Source organism: Homalodisca vitripennis, chromosome X, assembly GCF_021130785.1.
Source record: "Homalodisca vitripennis isolate AUS2020 chromosome X, UT_GWSS_2.1, whole genome shotgun sequence".
In the NCBI taxonomy this organism is placed as follows: domain Eukaryota; kingdom Metazoa; phylum Arthropoda; class Insecta; order Hemiptera; family Cicadellidae; genus Homalodisca; species Homalodisca vitripennis.
This window is the reverse complement of record NC_060215.1, coordinates 35,768,713-35,787,344: the sequence shown is the minus strand read 5'-3', so window position 1 is coordinate 35,787,344 and position 18,632 is coordinate 35,768,713. Positions and strand designations below refer to the sequence as shown.

General features: G+C 34.6%; 1 protein-coding gene across 7 annotated transcripts in view; it reads right to left on the bottom strand.

The window, feature by feature from the left end:
• Positions 1 to 18,632, bottom strand: part of LOC124368897 (fasciclin-1) — a 340,962-nt gene that overhangs the window by 41,444 nt on the left and 280,886 nt on the right. For all 7 annotated transcript variants that reach the window (XM_046826405.1, XM_046826402.1, XM_046826407.1 and 4 more), the window contains exon 7: positions 17,590 to 17,750. In XM_046826405.1, the coding sequence (XP_046682361.1) occupies positions 17,590 to 17,750 (161 nt within the window). The remainder of the gene's footprint in view (positions 1 to 17,589; positions 17,751 to 18,632) is intronic.

Below are 18,632 nucleotides of genomic sequence, written 5' to 3'. Positions count from 1 at the left end.
CTTGCGAGCTAAATCCTCGACTATTCCAGTGTCAGGTAAATCACACGCAAAAACAGTGTCTAGTATCCTCAATGGCAGTGGCACATGTCGTTAAAGAAGAGCTTGACCGAATTTATTCAGCAGCTCCCAGCCAAAAGCTCAAATGAGGTATTAGAAAATCGCAATACCACCCTAGGTGCGTTTCTAGACTTATCAAAGGCATTCGACTGTGTTGACCACATATCTCTGCTCGAAAAACTGGAATTACATGTTATCCGAGGCGTACCGTACTTGTGGCTTAGGTCATTTCTAAGCGACAGAATTCAAGTCGTCCAAATCTCAAATCAACTTTCAAATATAATCCAGTTTAGCTACGGGGTCCCGCAGGGATCGATTCTCACTCCAATTCTGTTTCTCATATTTGTCAATGACAGTGGACCATCACTCATGCAGTAGAAAAGTCGTGCGGTATGCTTATGACACAACTCTGAGTGGAAAATCAAAATCTCTTTTGGAAGAACAGACTTTTGTTGAAATCAACAACTGTGTTCAACATTTCAACAGCCTCAATCGCAAAACAAACACGTCGAAATCCAATGTCATGAACTATGCTCTGCGGCTGGCAGACTCAAAATGTAACCCTGCCGTCATGTCAGTAGATTCAATTCTGGAAGAAGTCTAAGCACTAAAGTCCTTGGAATACACCTAGATCGAGGGTTGATAAGGAATGAATACATTGACCACGTTTGCGCCAAATTATCCTCAGGCATTTATGTTTTGAGGCCTTTAGCCAAGTATTACCCAAATCAGGGTCATATGATGGCGTACTATGGCTTGATTTACCCCCACCTTACCTACGGAGTGGTATTGCGGGCCGCTGTGCAAACACCCATTCAGCGAAAGTGTTCACATTGCAGAAGCTAGCGATTCGAATAATCGCTCATTTGAATGTCAGCGAGTCTTATTGAGAAACCTTCAAAAAAACTTCGGCGACTCTGCCAAGTCTCTAAATTTTCGAAGCAACTCCGTTCTGTATGCCATGACAACGGAAATAGACATTCATTCATATGGGACCAGAAGCAGAGGAAACTACAGAACTGGTAAACACAGTTTACGGACATCTGCCCTCACAAGCAGATGTTCACTTCATCGACAAGCTGCCCAATGGGATAAAGAATGCCGCAGTACCCACAGTGCTAAAAACTCGTTTGAACCCCTTTGTAGCATCACATTTTATAATGTTACCGAAAATTTGCATTTGACTGGGAGATCGCCCAATCAGGAGATTGACTTCGGCGCTGTAGATGGAAAATTGGCAAGTAGATGAAGGAAGCATGAATGTTAAATTGCATGTTTGAGTGTGATCGTGATGTGGTGAGAACGTACAAAATGTTGGCTCTGAACTCTGATTATTGACTTTTGCTGTACATATAAATCATGTCTCCGCAACAAACATTGATTGATTGAATAATTATTATCAAAATTCGCCATTCATAATTTTAAAATACCGAAATTAACCTTTCCATTATTTTTAACGCCCCTACCTTAGAGATTATTAAGTCGATCAATCATGTAACTAAAAAGTTCATCTAACCAAAAGAGGGGCAGACATATCAGTTATGTGATTGATGAACGGTCAGACGAACACTGAACCACATTAGTTCATGAGTGTGCTATGGCGTGGTGTTTAGAATGGATGATTAAACATATTTTCGATAGTGAGAATCTTTTTAAAATGCAAAATGAATTGGTTGCGTGTTTATGACAAAACACCCAGTTTTTTTAGTTAAAACCGACGCAAATATATCGTACTTATGTAAATCATTGATTGTAACGGAATGCTGGAATACATTGGAGTTTGTTCATCCTATTGACTGGATTTGGAAGTGCCAAATGAGACCTTGGCTTGATATTGGGCGCTGAGTCCTTGTGCCCTACTTTTTTGTTTCAGTTATTATTATTTTGAACCCCAATATTTGTCATTTATGCTCATACAGGGGTACTGAACGTGTTTTAACGTTACGGCAATATTTTAAAACACTAATTAATTTGTTAAGCTACGTTGAATAAAACCAAATTTGTAGCAATATACGTCACACTATCTTTTCTATACTATGTACGCGTAGTGGTAGGTTTAACACAAACATAATTTGTATAACTTTATGTATCCTGTCATTCAATTATATTTGGTCTAATATTTTGTTCTTTTTCCTCGCATATCAACCAAGTAGTGCTGGAAGTCGGTCAATTTATTCTATACTGTATTGTTACATTAAAATGTTGTTTGGTTTTTGAACGACCCTTGTAGATGCTTTCAGTCTGTGTTAATTCAAAAATAAAATAAATACAAGTGAGACATTCGCAAACGTAGACACAGGCTCCCTCCCACTTTCTGCGGTACGTAGGGCATGTCCGTGTGCGTGTGTATGCGTGCGTGTGTGTGCGCTCGCGCGTGGTATAATGCATACCTATTAATTATAGAGGTACAACGTTTTTGTTGTTAGTTAGGCTTTGGCGAGTTCATCACTATTTGGATTTTTTTGCGCTTGTTTAACCTTTTACACAATTTTTTTTACACCCGAAGAAGAGGGTGGATTCAAATGCTAGAAACGTAATATCCTATTTTTAACAATATAAAGAGGGTAGATATTCGTAATCCTAGTAGCATTTCGAGTCAACTATCATCGCTTACAAACTCTAAACAGAGGATAATAGTTTATAAATAAATATAGAAAATAAATTTAATTTCTGACTAAATATAGTACGAACAAGAACATTAATCTCCATTATGTTCTGTTACGCCGATATAACGCGCAAACTACAGTAGGGTAAGGTAAGGCAATTTCGCAGTAAAACCTAAAAAGTTGGCTTTTATACAAGAAATATTTATTTAAAAAACTACAAAACCGTATGTAATACAAAAAAAAACACATATTAGTTTTAAAATTTCCTTTAGTTTTAAATTTATTGCATTATATATGTATATATAAAAGCTGTTTTTATTAAGTCTTTCAAGGTAAGGTAACTTTGCATTAGTACAGGTAATTCCGCAATGGTGGGTAGGTAATTTCGCCTCAACATTGTACAAATAGGCATACCTGATGTTAATCCGAGTCCTCACTTCCATAAAACGGCTCACAAGCGTCACACATATAAATTAGCTCCTTTGTAGGATTTTTCTGGCACTTTTCGTGATAGGGGAACTTACAAAATGAACACTGTAACCACTGAGCACCATTCTTCTTCTTCACGTCCTCCGAGAACAGTTTCAAGCATACACCACACTTCCAATCATCATCAGGCTTGGCAGGCCTATCTTTAGGAGTGCCGGGTTTTGGTTGATCCATTTTATCTCTTTCGGGTGGGTTTAGACACTTCGCAGAAGAGTCTCGTGGCTCTTTTTGGGGGGTTTTCTTTCTTTTTATGGCGCCCTTCGTAGCCATATCTCCAACTTCAGATGTTGTTTGTTTTGGCGCGTGAGGAACTTCAAGCAGCTCTTCTACACCATGCAGTTGTTCTTCAGAGGGTCCTTTGGAGAAAGGGTAGACAGTGTTTGTCCAAGATCACAAGGTAGGCCTGACTTCCTAACACGAGTAGCAGGTGAAGATGGACCATAGCGATCAGTGAGCCTGCTTGGTGCCAATGCTTCTGCAGGAAGAACGTTGGGGTTATAAGGACAAGCCCCAGCTTTCTTGAATGAGTGTATGATATTCAGAGGAGTGAAACTTTCCAGAAATGCAGGAGTAAAGAGCTCGTGGAAATGGGAACGACTGGGGCATGTTGTTTGGGTTCAGTAACCATGTGATTGTTCAAACAATTTAGCCCAGACACTTTTCAGAGACTTGTAAACTCCTACATCAAGGGGTTGAAATAAATGACTCGTGTGTGCAGGGAAAGTCATAAGGTAGATTTCATTTTGCTTTGCAAGTTCTTATGACTTCAGGCCCAACATGCGAGCCATGAGAGTCCATCAGTAAGACAACAGGCCTTGCTGGACAGATAGCACCAATGAAGAATTTAAACCATTCTAGGAAAAGTTCTGAATTTATCCAACCTTTTGGGGATAGCCTAATAAGTGAGTTAGGAAGACAGTTTTTTCTTTGAGTTGGTCACTCCATCTTATCCCTTTAAAAATCACCATTGGTGGGATGAAAAACTTCCATTCAGCGCAAACACAACACAATACTGTTTGAAGCTGTCCCCGTTCTGCGTATGTTCTTTTATAAACATATTTTTTCCCAACTTGACACACTATTTTTATTCGGTTTTACAACATATGTGAGTCCTGTTTCATCTACATTCCAGATCCTATTTGGCTGGTTTTTTTATTCCCAGTTGAGACAAAAGTTTGTCTAATTTTTGAAAATAATCTTGCACCATCACTGGATTTGCCATGCTTGCTCTGTACCTTGATAAGTTTTTCGGGTGTCCGAAGACACAGATTATAGCGTTCTTTAAATTTTGACCACCACCATTTGCTGGCCGTCTTTTTCTCTGTGTTAAAAAAGTGTGATCTGCCTATTTTGTCTGAAAGGTCATAAGCCAGTTTTCTAATTTGAAGCACTGTAAGGCCAAAACCCAATTCCTGCATTTCAACAATAAAGTTAAAAAACACGCAACTCAATATCTGAGGGCAAGGCGAATGGTCTGCCCATTTTGAGAACATGAGCATGATCTAAATCGTCATTTTTGACTAAAAAGTCTTTTAATGTATTATAAGGAACCCCAGAGTCCTTGCTTGCTTTGTACAGGGTTACTTCACCTGCCTTCACTTTCTTCGCCGCACTTACTAGATCAGATATTTCATAATTTCTATAAGTCTTACGTTGCTTAGCTCTTTGTCTTTAGGTTTAACCATTTTTAATCAAGAGTTAAACTGAAATAATATGAATAATGATGTTCACGAAACACAGTATTAATCAGGTTAGGTAATTTCGCAGTGAAAAAATAAAGAGTAAGAGAAAGGTAAGGTAATTTCGCAATAGCCTACATTTGATTTTTTTAAATATGCATAATAAATATAACATTACTTATGCGTCTGTATATCGATTTTATCAGGCAAAATAGCAACAAACTTTCTTACGAAAAAAATAAATTACCTATACAGTAACAGGAACGTGTAAAATTATAGTGATTTTACTTACAAAAACATCCTAGTTTCTAAGGTTATAGCTTATTTATTTTTAAGGTTAGAATTATCAAACTACTATTTAAATGAAACTGTGTTTCATGAACAACATGTACCACACCAGAACTTCTACCACACACACGTATTATATAAACTAAATCCACCAAACAAACTATATACTCGTAAAACAGCACAACACTCTAAAGGAATTGTCAGACATAACCTTTAACTTTGTTTACAACACGAACTAGAAAGCAGAACCGGCGAAACATGTGTTTCTTCAAAAGTAGACATCTTTCGCTACCTAGAGGCAAATGTATGAACTAATAACTTTACAGGCAAGTCTGTAATAAGAGGAACAGAAAATAATGCGAAGTTTACCTATACTGCGAATTAACCTTACCTTACCCTATCCATCATAATTGAAAATCAACTGATATTTATTATTATCACCAAATGCAGTTAATACTGTGAATTGTAAAATAATCTAACTTTATTTTTCACCAGTATATTCGAGTATTTTTGCTATAGAAATATTTATTTTTCATAACCACATAACCACCACAGCAACGGAGCCTTTTCATGGCAGCAAAGTTTAGTAGGTGTATCATCAGCACTCCACTCTAATCTGTAATGAACCACGAGATATTCAAATGTATCCATTCATCCATTATTCATATAATCCTTCCACCGATGTATTGGTCACATTCATATTCAGGTGTAGGAATAGATAACTCTGAAATCCCTTTGATGCACTATGTATTGTTCAGGTAGGAGTATACTGCAGCTCCAATTACTCAATTAAATTTAATTGGCTGGCAAACATTCTGCGGCATAAAAATACGGAATTCAACAACTTAAATGGCCACCCACAATCCAACCTTTAAATATTATTTGTGAAGTTATGCATCCTAAGTTATTTTCACGCTCTATTTAATTAATACCCCAACACAGAATGTATAAAAATAATTGCAAAGTTGTGATACTCTCTGACTGACACTTTTAATAATATAATAATGTTTACCAAAATGTAAGAATTGAAATTCAGCTCGAAGTTAAACACAACGCTTTAATCAAAGAAAGTTAAACGTTAACTGCCTTTTGGTGTTAATAATAACATATTTAAGACAAATCCATGTCTTGTCTCGAAACAAGTATACAAGCGTTTTCAATTCCTAAATTACAAAACTAAAACCAGACCAAACTCAACGCCTATAAAGGGTGACTGACATTTTCGAATCCGTTTGAAAACATTGTTGTTTTATTTTTGTTTTAAAATATAAACATATTTGTTTGGTATACTACTTTGCCCCCCCCCTTCCACCAATATATTGCTCACAAATTAGGTACGTTATTGAATCATAACAATTTTAGGATACTTATTATAGGCGGTATACATCTTCTGTTAATTCACAAAAAAATCGCTGATATATTATACAGCAGAAGATATTATAAAGATGGATCTTGAAAGTGTAGAAATGAATGATAACACATCAGGTGAGAACGTACTGTATGTAATTCCAAGGTGAAATAATTATTGAACATACTTATACGACAATAAATAACGTAAACAGTACATACAGTGACATATTGTTAATGTCATCACTTCTCCGTCCACCTTTATTTAAAATAGGAAACGATCGCAAAGTTATATTTCTCATTTTATTACATAACACATTAAAATTTGACACATTAAAATATGAGGTACAATAGAATTTCAATGCTAAAGTACGATGAAAGTTATTCTGATTTTGATACCCGGAGTTTGGCTGTACTAAAGACATCAATAACAAGTGTAAGAGTAAAACAAGGGCAGAAGTCACGACGTGTAAAGCTATCAGCTGTAAATTTATGGGTAAAATTGCCTAACAGAAATAAATCAGGAAAACAGCTTCCCGGTATCTCTTGTAGAGTGGTAGAGAGACAGAGAATTCAACATGCGAAAGTACTTACTACGTTAATATTTTCAGTATGTATACTTCAGCCGGGCAAACAATGAAATCTCCGAAACTATTTATTTCACACCGAACTGTAAATACGTTACCTTTATTTATATACGTATTGATCGTGATCGTGAATAAATTTCAAATGTTTGTAAAGAAAATTGTTATCATTTGCCTTGTGTTATTCATGTATGTTACCATCATTTCCATATGCTTATCATTTTCAAAATATGTTAGTAGGTTTATAAAATATTGAGTGTTTTTCAAAAATATAATACTAATGGTGAATTAGGTAAAATAATGTCATTTATACTTAAAAATTCGGCAGAGTACGATGTAATCTGCATACATTTTTGTGATTTCGAAACTATGAAAATGTCAACATGAAATCAGGCCTACATTTCCATAATCTAATCAACTTCAAAATTCAAAAGAACCCCGATTTTTCTAGTGTAGTGTAACATATTTTTTTTTAAGACAACACTATTTAAGTGTTAAATAATAATTGAATGTAACGTTTCAAACTTTAGTACTTATCATATGAAAGTTTACTGCATGAATGAACTCTAAATTATTAAATGTGTTAATGGGAATTCAACAGTATTATTAACAAACATTATACAGGTACTTCAAATCATAGACCCTTAAAGACTTCATATAATATTAACAAATCCAATAACACCACATTGTTGTACGAGTACTTCAATAGTTTTAAATACACTAGCTGCGATGATTAATATAATAATTTAACCACTTACAATTCATATATTGTCGAATAAAGTTATAGATTTAATTCACCACTTAGTTATATTTTTTTTAAAGTAATAATCACCATTACAAATTTTAGTCACCTCATTCTAAAAGTTAATTGGAATTATTCCTACTTTTCCACCCTCATTCTTCAATGATTACTGCATTTTTTAAAGTAATAAATTTTTACATGATCTACAAGGGTTCTAGTAATGTAGAAAAATCTAAAATTTAACTTTTGATTGCTTATATTTCGAAAATGGCAAACCTTATCAAAATGCCGCCATGAACAAAAACGTTTTAAAATACTAAGTTGAATTGAAGAACATAATAAAAACCCCACATAAAAAAGAAATGGTGAATTCCACTTATCTGCCCTTTATTATGAAATAAGTAATTTTTGAGATCCCGATGGTGGTCCAATGATACACTTTTAATGTTTTTCCCTGTTCCCAAAATTGTGCTGTGCTTGGTGGAGCTTACGAATTTCTCACTAAGCATTGAATTTAAACTCAGTACAAGCCGTCAATGTATTGCGGGAAGGTTGCATACGTCAGAGCAAATATTTTAGTGAAGTGACTTTTACTTTTTTGCCATGGAAGTTTTCAACCTTCATTAGCTATTTCATATCGTCAAAATGTTATTAACTTTTGCTGACGGAAACAAAATCAAATATTTATAAGAGAGAACAAAGTACAGTATAAAACTATACAATGGGAAAGAGTTTGCGTACCTGTAAGTATTAGTATTAGTATTAGTATTTGAAGTAAGTATTTATTGATCAAGAACTTTTCAAAGTATTAGTATTAGTAGTGTTCAAATGTCCTGTTAGAAATTATTGTATGAATGAAATGCTTTAAATCATTTGGATTTTTGTACCTACAGTACCAAAACTGCTTGAGGTAATTCGAAGTTTAAAACATTTTTTTGTTTTTTACTACCTTTAATTTGGTGTAATAAAAAGCATACGTTTGCGTTTAATATTTTTTAGTTATCAAGATATTTATATTTTAAAAATTTAAATACTTTTTAAATGTCGAACCTTTTTGGGGAACGGAACTGTGTTAGTTATTTTTGTGAAGGTGTAGGTCCTCAACTAATTTTGGGTAACACTCGGATTTGGATTTTTATAAGATATTCAATAAAGTAACAATAAAGAACCTGTTAAAGCAATTTTGATATTGCTTAACACACTTTACATATACAGTAAAATAAATTTAAAATGTTTCTTTGAAATGATCTGTGACAAGATACCTTTAAAATGAAGTAACACACGCCAGACCTTTACATTAAAATTTTCGCAAAACAACCCTCCCCACCCCTCCAAAACCCTTTATAAATTTTTTGGGGTGTTCAAAATATTGTTATCGAATTTTTTGGCTACAAAATAAGAGGGGCAGGTTTCTATCTTCACTTGCTACACCGCTACAATCAGTGCCCAGGTGGCCTGGTTCACCATATATAATGTTTAATAAAGCATCGGTTATAGCATGAGTACGAGTTGGCATCTAAATACATAAAACCCGTTTTAATTCCGTATAAACTAAGGTTACAAATCACTTGGTGATGAAGACTTTCACCAACACATAAAGCAAAGTAAAAATTCGAAATGTTGAGTCGATAAAACCCACAAATAATATTAGAAAATGTCCATCAATGATTGTATTTCGATTTCCCTATCCACATATACTATATAAGAATGTGAACAAAACAAAACGATTACCGATTATATTATACCGATTTAAAATCGAATTTTGTTTTTTCAAAACGGAATACCGGGTACCTGTTTTCAAAAAATTGTGTTTGACTGAAAAGTCCATTATTAAACAATTTTGTGTCATCGGCCTTAAAAAACTTAACCAGTTTTGCCTAATTAGGCATATAAGAGACGTTTAAGAATATCAAGATATATTTCTCATTTCCTGGAGTTATATTTTGAACCCAAAACCAATTGTTTAATAAAAGAGAAAAGCAACCGAATTTTTAAGTATAAATGACATTATTTTACCTAATTCACCATTATTATTATATTAAAGAAAGCAACCTCTTTAACTAATACAATTGTTGCTATTTATAACACATTACATGTTTTGTAATATACTTAAAAACTGACTCTGTATCAAAAATTCATATTCTAATATTATAAAAAAAAGAATTATTTATATTAGAGAAACTGTAATTAATAATAATATATGACACAATAAGGCATGTCTGATTCAAATGCATATCTCCAAAAAGTATATATTTAAATATTAAAAGAACAATTAATAAGTTATGAATTTTATTTAATATACCCGTTTTTGATCTGAAAAGGATATGTTTCAAAATACCTTATCTATTTTTATAATATATTTATCATTAAATTAGTCCATCACAGGAATAGAACGTTAGAAAACAACAGAATACGACTTTATTTTAAAGATAATCATCGGTCATGATCTATTTTGAATATAGAACTATAATGACAAAAACGGTGCCACAACGTTACTTTCCAAAACTCTGGAAAAGTATAAAAGGTGAAGTACAATGTGTAGTATGTGTATCACTGTTTGTTTTTATTGCCAACACTTTGTATTGAGATCTTATCTGCTGACTCAAAACCCACAGCGTACGATTTGTGTTATTATTAACAGTTGTTTAAAAACAACAACTTTAAACACTCTCTCTGTGATAACTGTAAATAAGAGAAAAATGCTTGACAGTATGATATAATTTAACGGTATAATATCATTAATAATTACCCCCAGGAGCTTGCGAGGGCGTAAAAGGTAGATTTTCATTTCTCATAATTTACATGGATGATAAATCTCGCCATTATACCGATGTAAAGTAAAAATGACTGTTTATGAATAATGCATTCGCAAAGTCGTGTCTATTCCCTTTCCGTATCAGAATGATACATTGCATTTGATAATTTTTCCCTGCCGTTTCTTCGTTTTAGTTTGACATTATTCCAGGGAGTGGATTGTGACTGTGACAGCTGACAATGAAATATACAAAGTACAGATAACGCAATCACGCAATGTAGCTGCCTGCATGCGTATGCAATCGCAATCTGCACAGTTACGTACTTGATTAACAGGCTGGCCTTAGTGTTTGTCAAGCTTGTATTCGTTATCAAAGCAAAAACATAATTACAGATATTATTCATTCGAGAATTATCTTTAGTTGTCTGATAACACATGTTATATTTACAAATTTATACAACTATACACTAAACCAACATATAAATTTCACAGTGTATAAATATGAGTATGTTAAGTATGATGGAGTATATGTTATGCTCCACGGAGAGACTGTGAAAATATTAAGAGTACAATGTACAGCCTTGTCTGAATATTCCTCGTGTGAATGGAGATTATTACCGAGAGAGAACTGTTGATACATAAATAAGTTGTCCTTCATTCTCCTTCGTTCTACAAATCAAGTATACAAAATTTTTTAATGTTGCATAATATTTTCATTTGAAATTACATCGATGTTTTACAGTAAAATTTCGATAATGGGACCAATGTGCAGGAGTAATATGTGTAATAGGAGCAATATATACAGGATGTTCAGTAAAAGTGTTCCAATACTTTGGGATTTTGTTCTACACAGAAAAATGAACAAAAAAGTTCATATCAATGTACATATATCCTAAAACCTTTAGTTTTCCGTCTATTTGTCTGTATGACGTGTTAAAAAATTATATATTTTGAACTAGTCAAGATAAAGTTATGAAACTTGAGAATTGTATTAACCTTTGGTAGACCTTTTTGAAAATAAAATATTAACGAAATACTTTTAACCGTTTCAAAAGGGCGTCTGTTTAAAATTGTTGGGAAAACCAAACATGTCCTAGTTGAGAGGTATATGTTGTGTTGCTCCTCGCTTGTGCAAGCGTATCTTTAAAGTGGCCGTGCCCACTTATGCGTTGACGGATTTGATTTCGTTGGAAAAATTACCGTTGGAATTATAATAAAAATTACAAAGTATTTGGTATCTTTTAAAATTTGTATAACCTATTTGAAACAGATGATGTCTATCAAAAGACTAGCATACATATTAAGTGATCGTGCTCGCTTACGCGTTGACAGATTTCTTGAAAAGATACCGTTGGAATTGGTCTAAAATTGACTAAATAGTTGGTATCATATGCATATTTTATACTTAAATCGGTTCTTTCGTTACTTTACTTAAAAAATTTAAAACACGTCATTTTGAAAAGGGTGACAGGCTTGTGTTAATATTTTATTTTAAAAAGGTCTACCAAAGGTTAATACAATTTTCAAGTTTCACAACTTTATCTTAACTGGTTTAATAGATATAGTTTTTTGTATAAAAAACACATACATACAGCAATTTCACACCATTTCCAAACAGTTGGGAACCTGAAGGAGTTTTTAGGAAATGGTGGCCAGCCGCTGAGATCTGTGGCATGGTATGTGCTTCACAGAGAAGACGTGCTGTGGGGACGGAGAATAAATAGTTTTCTTAAGTTGTCGTGCACTAAGCAACTGATTCACCCGTCAACATGCAACCTGGTCGCCAAGCTATTATTTTGCTGGTTGGGCGTGTTTTTGGTACTTTCAACCGTGCTTCCAAGAAAGCACGCAACTAGAACAATTGGTGGGAGGAATCTTCGTATTTGGCTTAGTGCTTACACAATGTTGACGAATACTCGAAGAAGTTACTACTGCGGTGGCACTTCTGATAAAAGTGTTACGAGAATAACAAATAAAAAAGCGTTCCTCGAATAAAACTGACCTCACAATAGAAATAAATTTAGTCTTATAGCCTTAATCAGAACTTTGGGTACAAAAACCCCGAGGACAATAAGGGTAAGATTATAAGAAAAAAGTTAACGTCATCTTTTAGGGTTATTAGAACCTGTCTTAACCACGTTCAATTCACGATGGCGTCAGACACTGGAATTGCGGCTTATAAGCAACACTGCCCACGCGCGAATCGTCTGCGGTCGATCAAGCTAGTCGCCGGTCCGTCTAATCGCTGTTGATGTATAGAAACCTTGCTGCAGGCGATGTATTGGTCGTTCAACAATCAGACGATTTCCAGTGTTAACAGAAACCAAATGTTGTTGAATGAACAGTCCAGACTGTGCAATCTGTGCGATGATTGCAACGAGCGATAAATGTGACCTGATAGTCTTTACACCAATTTGCGAGTGGGCGAGCGATCAAGTTGCCCCGTGTACTGTAGGGAATTTATAGCATGACCGGTGACTTCGAGATGCGCCGTAGGCAAAGACGGAACTAAAGTGGTGGGGGGTGGAGCGGCTCAGTCTGTTGCCGTATTCAGCCTTGTGAACTTCGGTCACCAGTCTTCTATATGTGCCGCCCTAAAAACATTCGCTTGTGCCAAATTCACGAGTTGTAATACAATTTGTGAATTAATTGCGTTGTGCTCATTACGTTTTAAGTAAAGAGTTTGTGATGGATCGTAATGTAAAAAGTAAAATTGGAGGTAGAAAGGTTATACACAGCCAAACAAGAGAAGTGATTGCAAATGTTTACCATATTTATGAAACGGGAAGCAGAAACCAACACACTTATAAATTTGAAGAAAGTTCAACAGCGTGTCTTAGAGGCAACTGGAATTTCAGAAAGCACGCTGAGACGAATTTTGAAGGAGGAAAAAAATAAGTCCAATTGGCAATTCTTTTAGTACGCCCAACAAAGTAAGAAAACGCAAACATACTAAAAGTGATCTGGACAATTTTGATTTGGGTGTAGTTCGAAGAACAATAAATAATTTTCATCGACAACAAGGCGAACGGCCTACATTGAAATCATTATTAAATGTGTTAAGGGAAAAAATAGATTTTAAGGGAAGTAAGTGGGCGCTTCCAAAATATTGAAGAAGTTGGGATTCCGCTGGAAAAAAGCTACTAACAACAGAAATATTTTAACCGAACGTTTCGACATCCGTGAATTACGTATTAAGTATTTAAAACGTTTAGCCGAGTATAGAAATCAAAAAGGCCAATAGTGTACATGGATGAAACATATATATATATATATATATATATATATATATATATATATATATATATACATATGTATATGTACATATATTTATACATATATTTATATTCACTCAACGCACACCAAAACCAATGGTTGAACAGATGGTACCACTTCGGGACTGAAGACACCTCTAAGTAAAGGACAACGACTTATAATTATCCACGCAGGCGGGGAAGGTGGATTTATTAACAATGCTCTACTTACGTTCAAATCAGGGAACAAGTCAGGGGACTATCACGATGACATGAACTACGAGAATTATGAAAGATGGGTAAACACTAAATTAATTCCAAATTTGAAAGATAATTTTGTTGTTGTGATAGATAACGCCCCCTATCACAACAAACAAGACGATCCTGCACCAACAACATCAAGCAGAAAGGCCAAAATGATTAAATGGCTTTCCGAGCGTAACATTGTTCACTCAAGCACTATGTTCAAACCCAAATTGTATAATCTTATACAAGTCTACAAGCCCACATACAAAAAGTACAAAATTGATGAAATATTTTCTAAAAGTGGACGCACTGTTTTGCGCCTGCCACCCTACCATTCAGATTTAAATCCAATTGAACTAATTTGGAGCCTACTTAAAGAAAGAGTAGCGAAGAAAAATGTGACATTTAATATAAATAAGGTGGAACAATTTGTGAAGGAAACGTGTGATTCGATCACTCAAGAAGATTGGAGGAAAAGGTGTGATCATACGATATCTGTGGAACAAACTTATATGGAACTCGAACGTCAAATCGACGAAATGACAGAACGGATTGTTGTGAGACTCGGCGAGGACTCCGATAGTGACGAATGGGATGAAGAAAGTGGCAGTGACGAAGACAGGGAACCTATCGTTGACAATAGTGTCAGCGGTGATGATGGCTTAACGGGGATTGTGCCCTTTGAGTGTTATTAAGCGCAGCGAAATTCAAGGAGTAGTTCTGTCAACAGTGCATGTACAAGGTAAGAACATAATAACAATTAGTAATATGTTTAATTTATGTTGAAAGGCAATGATTCCAATATTTAAATTTTTTTTTAAATACAGTGATATCGCAATGGGGGTTTTTTATGTTAACTATTGCGTGTGGATCGTTGGCGTTATTGTTATTTTAAGTATACATCATTAAATTAACTTGATACAAGTTGGTAGATAAAACTGAGTTTTTTCTTATTCTACTGTGTATATTGGCAAAATTAGTTTAACCAGTTTTATATTAATTTTTAATTTAGCAGCTAGGCTATGTCAGTTGAAAATTTTGTATTGTATAATTGTATCTACTATCGTAAATCCTGAAGCTTACACGGTTAGTATATGAGAAATTGAATTTTAATGGCTAACAAAGCGTATCAATTACAATTAATTCTGAACTGTTGTCGTCGTTGGAGATCAAGAATAATGTAAATTCCTACCCTTTCCCAATTTATGAGCACCCTTTCTTACCACCAGGTATCTCTACTGCGAACTCATTAAGAAGGGAGAGCTATGAACACAATTTCGGCAGAACATAGTCATTGTTAAGATCACGTACATCCGGTCCCAATATTTCCAAGATTTCCTGTATTGAATTCCCCATCATAAAAGTCCGTCGCCGTAACTTCAAAAGAGTCTAGAAATGTTCAAATATTCTCAAGGTCTCCTATACTAAATTGCTCATCATAAAAGACCACCGTGGTAAGAACATAAGGGTCTAGAAATGTTGGCAAACACTACAATATTTGGCTCCCGCCACCACTATGAGCCGGGAGCCGAAAACTCTCAGTAGGGTTAGTAGCACCGTATTCCCTCCCTTACTTTAGATTGTGCCCCCACGCGCTCAACTCCTCCACTCCTCACGCGCATCCCACCGGTCATGCTATAACTTCCCTAGAGTATACCGGATCGCCTGTACGAACCAGTCGTGTAATATCAGTGAATAAATATGCTGGCAGATATTGAGGATGTACTGGTACCTCTGTCTCGATGACGGGGTCTGCTAAGCAATTCCTACCACACTGAAAAGCTTTGTATGACTTCTCTGTATACAAAATATATACGCTCTATACGGGGCAAACCTTGGAAAAAAATTATAAAACTGGAAATTAGGCTTTCAATTTTACAGACTGGCTGAACTTTGTCTCACCGACTCGTAGGATTCACAGCTATTATAATAGAATTTGAGAGTAGGCATATTTTCATTTTATTTTGCAATTTTATTCAGTATACTTTTCAGTTTTAGATGTTTAATTACATTAACACAAATTTAAAACATATTGTCTTAGTCCAATATTAACTTAGATTAGTCCTTCAAGGAAACCAGCGTTAAAAACGAGTAAGGTAAACAAGCTAAATAGGACAATAGGGGGTATAATTGCAGGATGAAAATGTGGCATTCTACAACCATGTTTTTGCAGGAGTTTAAGTACAGTAATATTGAATATTTTCAAGTAAACAGCCAAAAATGGTAAACTGTGGGAGGACATAGGAGAGATGTCCAAAGGTAACCGGAATTTTCATAAAAACATATTTATTCGTCTACAATAATGTTATCACCTTCAAAATAGTCTCTTTTACATATTATTCACTTTATCCAACGTTTCTTCCAATCTACGGTACACTCCTAAAACTTGATCTTTGAGATGGCCTTTAGGTCTTTCAGCGATGCACTTTTAATGTCATCTACGCTTGTAAAACGACGGTTGTAAAACTCTTAAAGGTTCTCTTTATTTTTAGAAATAAAAAAGTCACACGAAGCCATGTCTAGTGAATATGGAGGCTTGGTCACCGTTACAATACTGTTAAAAATTTACGAACAATCAATGACGTGTGAGCAGGTGCATTGTCATGGTGCAAAAACCATGGATTGTTTGCCACAATCCGGCCTTTTTTGCGAATATCTTCACGCAAACGGAGTTGAACTTGCAGGTAGTACTCCTTAATAACAGTTTGACCTTGTGGCAAGAATTCTTGAAGCACTATGCCATTAAAATCACAGTGAGTATAACCTTCTCGTTCGACTGCACTTGTCGAGATTTTTCGGTCTTGGCGATCCAGAATGGCTCCTCTGGGATTATTGAGTCTTGGTTCCGACGTCATATCAGTACAGCCATGTTTCGCCGTCACCTGTTATAACAAGTTTCAGTGATTCTGCATTGTTGTTGACTTCATTTAGCGACTCCTGAGCAACTTCCATTCGCCGCTGTTTTGATGAAAATTCAAAAATTTCAACAGATTTTGCTACCACACGTTTCATACTCAAAACTTAAAAAAAATTAATTCCATGAACAAATTGATATGCCAACATCATCAGCGACTTCTCTGATCGTAATACGGCGACCATTCATAAACGTTTCTTCAATCTTTTCAAGTATTCATAGGTTGTTGATGTGCTGTTAAGTGTTCGTTATTTTCAATGTCTTGACGGCCATTTTTGAAACGTTCCTACCACTGGTAAACCCTAGTTTTACTGATAGCAGTCTCACCATAGACATTCGTTAAAACTTCCCACACTTTGTCACACATTATTTCATTTATCACACAAAATTTCAAATTCTTTGTTTCAATTTATTTAACAAACGGAAATCGCTGAGTTAATACAACATGTCTAACCTTTGCAGCTGCTACTGAAAAAGTAAACAATAAATACAGTTGGAAATGTTATTATACTTTAGGAGCATGAGTACCAACATAATGAAAAATCTTGACAATTGGATTCTTCAAATCGATCATAAAAATTCCAGTTAGTTATTGAACACACCATGTATCTAAATATTACAGACTGACCTCCAGAAACTGAGTAACTGTAGTGTCCACCACCATGAGGGGCCGGTGTATCAGGTGGACAACTCCGTTCTTGACAGGAATATTGGCTTTCACAATCTCGGCCAACACAACTCCCTCAGCGTGGTTTGCATCTCCAACAATAGTGTGGCTCTTCACGTATGCTGCAACACAGATTCAGCCATTTGTGAAATCCCGCTTTTGTTGATGATACGGAATCAAAAATTGGTAGATGATGAAGATAGGTATTTGAAAAGAAGTCAGGACTGACTACACCACAATGACAACCACATTCCGAGAGTCCAACAGCACTGACCAATGTATTCAAATAATTTATCACATGCATATCTGCATATCCAAAAGTCTTCTAGATACAAATTTAATAAAATTTACAAATAAAAGACATCAATGTATGATAAAGAATTACAAATGAAGGGAAAATAATATTTTAAAAAACTTGGTTTAGGTTACACTAATATTATTCTGTATTTTAGTACGCATTTTTAACCAAAATCAGGTAAAATTTTCTATTATATACTTTTATTTAGTTATCTATATGTTTCTTGTAGTGTTTGTACGTTTAAAATAGATAAATTATGTTTGTTTTAATGAATATTTTCCTTATATTTATGACTTCACCAAGGTTGCTCAATTTTTTAACAATTTTAAAACTGTATTTAAATTATTTCAATATACTTATTTACTTTAAGCGTCTACCTCAAGGCATTAGAATAATACATTAGTGATTTAAATAATTTTTTTTAAGTATCCTATGCTTGTAAAACAATGTATTTACAACTTTTATATGACTCAATTTTAATTTTTTCAATACAACTATCACAACAATATATCCAAGTTGCTATTAGAAATACATTTTTAGAATAGGATTTTGAAATACGTTAAGAAGTTTATTATTGTTTATAACTTGAATGTAATTTGCATTGTTGTAGTTCTTTTACTGCAAAAAGTCACAATTAACAGTTGTATAAACCCTTTAAAAAGTAGATTATGATTTCATATGCAAATTGACCTTCACAGCATCGTGG